This window comes from Cyprinodon variegatus, unplaced genomic scaffold, assembly GCF_000732505.1.
Source record: "Cyprinodon variegatus isolate N-32 unplaced genomic scaffold, C_variegatus-1.0 Scaffold794, whole genome shotgun sequence".
Lineage (NCBI taxonomy): Eukaryota > Metazoa > Chordata > Actinopteri > Cyprinodontiformes > Cyprinodontidae > Cyprinodon > Cyprinodon variegatus.
This window is the reverse complement of record NW_015151247.1, coordinates 19,540-25,772: the sequence shown is the minus strand read 5'-3', so window position 1 is coordinate 25,772 and position 6,233 is coordinate 19,540. Positions and strand designations below refer to the sequence as shown.

The 6,233-nt window shown below is 33.3% G+C and overlaps 1 protein-coding gene across 2 annotated transcripts in view; it reads right to left on the bottom strand.

Annotated features, from left to right (window-relative positions):
• The window catches only part of LOC107098633, a 17,331-nt gene that overhangs the window by 6,356 nt on the left and 4,742 nt on the right, over nt 1-6,233 (bottom strand). The window contains exon 1 of one of the 2 annotated variants that reach the window (XM_015396405.1): nt 834-1,073. The exons of the other annotated variant lie outside the window; for it this stretch is intronic. Coding sequence (XP_015251891.1) covers nt 834-876 — 43 coding nt within the window. The 5' untranslated portion in view covers nt 877-1,073. Of the gene's footprint in view, nt 1-833; nt 1,074-6,233 lie in introns of those variants that run through there. 2 annotated transcript variants of the gene reach the window in all.

The following is a 6,233-nucleotide window of genomic DNA, read 5'->3' as shown; positions in this document are numbered from 1 at the left end:
TATACATATATACATATATATACCTTTTCCATATTTGTAATAACAGGAAAGGCTTCTATCAGTGCTTTAGCCCTCTAAAGAAACAACACTTTAAAGACACTGATTTTTTTGGCATAATAAAAAGCATGGAGGAAATAAATAGGGTAAAACAATGCAAAAAAAGAGTAAACCAGACAGAAATATTATAAACTGCACAAAAATAAATACTTAAAGAAATTAATAATAAATAAATTAAGTTGAAGATTATACCGGACAATAAATAACTAAGCTAATAATTACAAAGGCAAAAAAACAAAGAAGCTAAATAAAAGAGAATATATACATTTATGTCTCACTGTATAATATTATTTCTATCTACAATTATTGTGTTTTAAGGAGAGAATTAATTGTATCCCTTTTTTTTTTTTTGGAGCATTTATTTATGTCTTTATTTATTTCTAATTATGGCATGATTAGTCCTCCCTACTTTTTGTTTCTATGCATAACCCGAAAATTATCCTGTAATTTCAGGAGTCACAAGACGGGGGCGCTATCTTACCGTTTAGATTTCATGTCCATTTAAAAAATGTGCCATAATAACCATAAATAATATAATTGTTTAAGTTTCCGGTGTGATGAGACTTCTTAGAAACTCAAAAACAGATTGCTATTAAAGAAAGCAAAAATATAAATATTGTTTTTATTTTCACAAAGCGGGGTAAAAAGATTGTAATACTGTATTTAACGAAGTTAAAATTATTTATGCACCATATTAAGTTTTGAATCGTGATAGAAGCCTCACAAAATCGGGTCAGTTATTTGAAATAAATCAAGATAAAAACTTGATAACTCACCGACACAGAAACAGGCGCTTAACCACAGCAGCAAATGCATCATGTACCGTGATTTTCAGTTGGTGTTTAACGCTGTAAAATCACTGTAACAGGCTAATAATATAAGCATTTAGTCAAGGTAGCGCAGCGCAATGAGGGCACATCGTACTAAACCACCAGAAGGTTTAAATTGCAGGTAGAAACTGCTTCGGTGGGGATCAGTCTCAAAGGGGCGTCTGCTCCTTTGATTCTGCTGTTGCGTTTAGTTGCGGCATGGAATTTACAGACTCAAAAAAGACAAACAGATGGAAAACATAAACAGATCCTTTCAAGGCCATTTCAGACTAAGAACACTAAAAATAGCATTTGAAAGTCTATTACATCATTCTTCTTTTAGTAAAAAAAAAAAAAAAAAAATTCATAAAAAAGTAACATAAGGAAATGGTTGGAAAATATATTCAGTAATCTCAGTAGTCTTGAAAAGAGTTATTTTCAAAAGAATGCACATGTTTTTTGTGTTTTTTTGCCTGCAAAGCTTTTAGAATCACAAAATGATCACAATAGACTCATAACTGTCCTCTTTATACTTAATAGCCTGATCAATTTCCTTCTTGTCTACTATTGACTTGTATTGTACTGTTATGTCTCTTCGACCCCCCAAAAATATATTTTGATATCCTAAGCAGAAAATAAAACTGGGAAACTGATTCTTTTCATCCGATGTTGCCTAAAGGATTCAAACATCATTAAGGTTTTACTTTGCAAAAACGATCTAATAAGTAAAAGATTCTTTAATTAAGTATATTTACCTTAATCTGAGAAGGTCAACAATATGATTTGCCAATGGAATGAGTATTTTTACACTCAATTAGGTAGATAATTAGGAAATATGCACTTGAAACAAATGAATGCAACTTATTTTTATTTTAAATGTAAATTGTGTTGGTCCATCAAATGTCTCTCTTACCTCCTCAATTCAAGAACAAATGCAATTGTTTAAAAAAAATTAGATTTACATTTTTTGCAGTGCACAATTAGGTAATAAAAAATATTAAAATAGTTATTAAGGAATTGTAATGGAGTATATTGGGGAGTGGGTGGCTTAGTGGTTAGAGCAGTTTCCTTGTGCTTTCCTGGTTCTATCCCCACAGCCTCAATATGGGTCCCTGAGCAAGACCTTTAAACCCCAGTTGCTCCTGAGGCGTCTCACAGTGGCAGCCCACTGCTCCCTAAGGGGATGGGTTTAGATGCAGAAGGGAATTTCTCCATTGTGAGATCAATACAGTTCAAAAAGTTAAGTTATTTTATTTATTATTTTACGTATTATAAGACCATATCAATCTCTTTACACTTTTTTTTAACAAGTTTGTTTGTCTTGTGTAGCTCGATACTTTACCACTACATAAACTGTAACATTTTACATTAAGATTCAAACGGACATTTTTATGATTTCTAAATGTTTGTTGATGCAAGCCAAAGTTCTTCAGCAGGGTGTGTTAACTGAAATCATTTATATTTTTTAAAACAATTATTTAGTCCAATACATTGGTCATTATTGGATTATAATTGTTATTACAGGGTGAATGAACAGGTCTACTATTTAATAAAATAAATCGGAACATTTAATCCAGTTTTTCTTAAAGTTTTCTGCAATTCATTCAAACTAGTTGTTAGAATCAAAAACAAATCTGTCTCTTGCCAACAGCACTTAAATGGAAATGTAATCCTCCTGCAAGTTACTTATGTTTTGCTCACTAATTAATCACAGAGCATGTTGATTTGTCTCATGTAAAGATCAGAAAATCTAGATCAATGGATGAGATGCAAATCCTTAAACTCACTATATTGAATAAATTTCTAGAAATATAACCCTTATTTTTGACATATAAAAACCTGTAACTGTACAAGACCACAATAACCAAACAGTTTAACACTTCAAATAGAAATACAAGCAATCATTTTATTCTTGCCTTTACTAAATATGTCACATTTGTATCCTTTTGGTTCTCTTTAAATTCACATAACATCATTCAATGTTACATATGATATGTTACATAAAGCTTTAAAGGTGACATGTTTTGGATATTATTTAGTAAAGCATTTTGTTTCTCTATAAACCAAATAAGGAACAAACAAAAACACAACAGAGCTATATACTATCTCAAAAAAGAAGCTTGCAGTACTCAAACACATGGGTATATAAATCAATAGAGTACTGCAACAAATGGTAAAAAATGTAAGGTAAAAAAAATACAATCTATAGGTACAATTGTATAAATATACTTAAACAAATTAATATCTAATGCACTTATTAAAATAGTGATTTGTATTGCAACTCGTTGAATCTCACACCATACTTTTATCTGCAACAGTTTTGAACATCCAGAGCTTTTGGACTTAAGACCCACCTTTAAGATCCATGGTAAAACCTCTCCAAGTCTGTTCCTTCGGTTTCCACATAAGGCTTTAGGTAAATCTAGTGGTGATGTATTGTGTTTGTGACAATGCTATTACTATTAGGGAAAAATAGCCTGCTTCTAAACAAAGCCATGAATAAATTGGTTTATACAGAACTTTGAATCACTTGGCTCAGCTTCAAGATGTTAGAAATTACATCTTGTGTTGCATCAGAATCAGACTCAGATTCATAGATTGTAGTAGAATAATCTGGAATTGGAACCTGGAGCAAGTGGTGAGAGAGAAACAAATAAAAAGAGTTAAAGCAAAAAACAAAGAAAAAAACTACCTTTTAAGGTTTTTAAAAACCTGTGAATGTTTACCTGATGAACCAGAGGATACATGTTGGTATTAGGCTGTGAAGCATGCACAGTATCAGGCTGCAGGGAAAAAGATATCTAATTTAGAAAAATCGGGCAAAAAGTAGGGTGATGATAAAAGAAATAAAAAAAAATGAAAAACAAAACAGAACAGTTGTGTCAAACAGATAAAATAACAATTGAATGCATATTTCTCCATACAAAAATGTACTTATACGTCTTTTTCCTGAGATTTCCACTTGATATTGGCATTCTTAATATTTCATATAAGGAAAATACCTAAACATATTACAGCAAAATCTGTATCTATAGCAACAAGGGACCAAAGGGAATAAATTAATAAAATAAAATAGGTTCTCAAATGCTACAGATAGGAAATAAAGGAAATAACCAAGGAAACTGTTACAATTTATCGTTATTCAGGAAACAGTCCTGTTTACTTATGGCACAAGGAAATATTTCTAATCAAGGTATGCAGAAAGAACTGCATCACTATGGGTTTAAAAAAATCTCTTTAAAGACTCTCACGGTCTTGTGAAACATGATGCCAACATGATGCCTTGATTTACGTATTTCTAAACATTTGGATGTTCCATTGAGCTCCAGTGGTGTCAAAACCCAGCAGTGAAGAAATAAACTAACCACCAAAAATTGAGCACACAAGTTTTATAACAGGAGTCAGCTGAATCATCAGAAAAGGGCCCATCATAAAGAGCTTTAGAAAACAGGGGTTTAGCTGTTTTTCTATAAAAACAATATGCAAAGCACTCAGACACCACATGCTCTATAAATATTTCCTTTACAATGCTTCACTGCTGGAAAAATAAAAATATAAAAATATAAAGTGATCTTAATTAAGCATCCACCTTATACTTACATTGGGAGAAACAGAAGCCTGCTCGCTAGGTTTTGATTTATCTTTTTTGCTGCAGAAACTCCAACAAAGGCCACAAACCGCCAGAAGGACCAACGGAACAACAATATAAGCAACTATAAGGGAATTAGGTCCTATTAGAAAATATATAGGAAGGAAAGTTATGGTTAAATCATCTGTAAACTTTTAAATGTAAATCAGAAATGCTGTTTTACTCACCAGAGTCAACATCCAGCTTAACAGATATTGCCAGGTTGCCTTGTTGATCATGGAAGTTAAAAGTTCCAGAGTCTTCTGCTTCCACTGATTTAATTTCAATGCTTTTACTCTGAATAGTAATTCTCCCCTCGAATCCTGTGCCTTCCAAAACTAGTTGACTTTTGATCATCACCCTCTGTTGTTTATTTTTTGAGCTGAACACCACATCCCAAGGTCCTCCGCGCTCAGGAAATTTAATGAAGAGGCTCTCATTTACTTGCACTTTATAATCCTGGGTTTCTTCTATGTTTGGTAGATTAGACATAGATATATATTTAATTTCTACAAGAAAATAGATGGAAAATTCCACATGCAGCATAAAACAGATTTAAAAATGTACCTTTTATAGATAGCTTTATCTTTAGCTCAACAGTCATGTCTTTACGAGTAAAGAAGTAGACTCCTCCAGCTGCCTGAGTGACATCGACCATTGTCCAGACATTGTTCTTTATAATTCCTCGTCTTTTATTAATGGTCTGACCTTGTGCACGATCCCACAGAAATTCATCGTTTCCATTCCAATCCTTGAAATACAGATACTGAGCTCTTTCAGGAACATTATGCTGAAAATTGTCCATATACTTTATTGTAAAACATTTTGAAATTAAACAATAAAATAAAAAGAAATCAACAAAACAACATTTTTAAATCAAATAGTTTTAACTTTGATTCAAAGATAGTTATTTAAGTGTTATATTAGGTAGGATAGTTTAACAAATAGTAAAGTTTCTGAACTCCACCCTTCAACTCAACATAAATAAATACAAAAGCAGGGAAAAAACCTATTAGAAATTCCAGCTTGTTTTATGGTACGGTAAATAAAAATGTCCAAATTCTGAGGCCAATGATTAAAATAAATTCTCTTAAGCATTTGAATCCTTTTTAGTGGGAAATATAACAAAATTTATGAGCCATATACCAAATCAGAAAAAATGAAATACAAATATTAAAATCATATGGTGATAAAGGTGCAAGTAGATGTATCACAAAATCAAATCTCCTCAAAGTAGTTTTTGTTAGGAATCCAGTCTGTGTGGGTTGTGTTTTGGTGTTTCTCTCTCCCTCCACCACTAGGTGGTGCCCTGTCCTCGTTGGTCCTCCTGCACACCTGCGGCTGGTTGGCTCATCACTGGGGAGTATTTGAGCGGCAGACTGTCAATACCTCTCCGCCAGAGTGTTTGCCAGTTTTGGGTACTCTAGCCGAGCTGAGTTTAGCTGAGTCTAACTGAGTCTTTGTTTCTCTGAGTTCTAATGTTGTTTTTGTCCTTTGCCTTTCTGCAGGAAGTCATCCTGCATACTGGATTATTGGCGTTTTCCCCCCTGGAAGGGTTTGTTTGAGCTTCACACTGAGCAGAGGATTTATCTCCACGCGCCCCGTTCAAGTACTCCTGGAAATCTAAGTGGCAGTCCACTCCATTGCTCCTCAGGAACCAACCAAATCAAACCCTGTCCGCCCCCCAAGGAGCCACTCTATCTCTGGATAAACCCACACCAACTGGATACTGGGCAGAA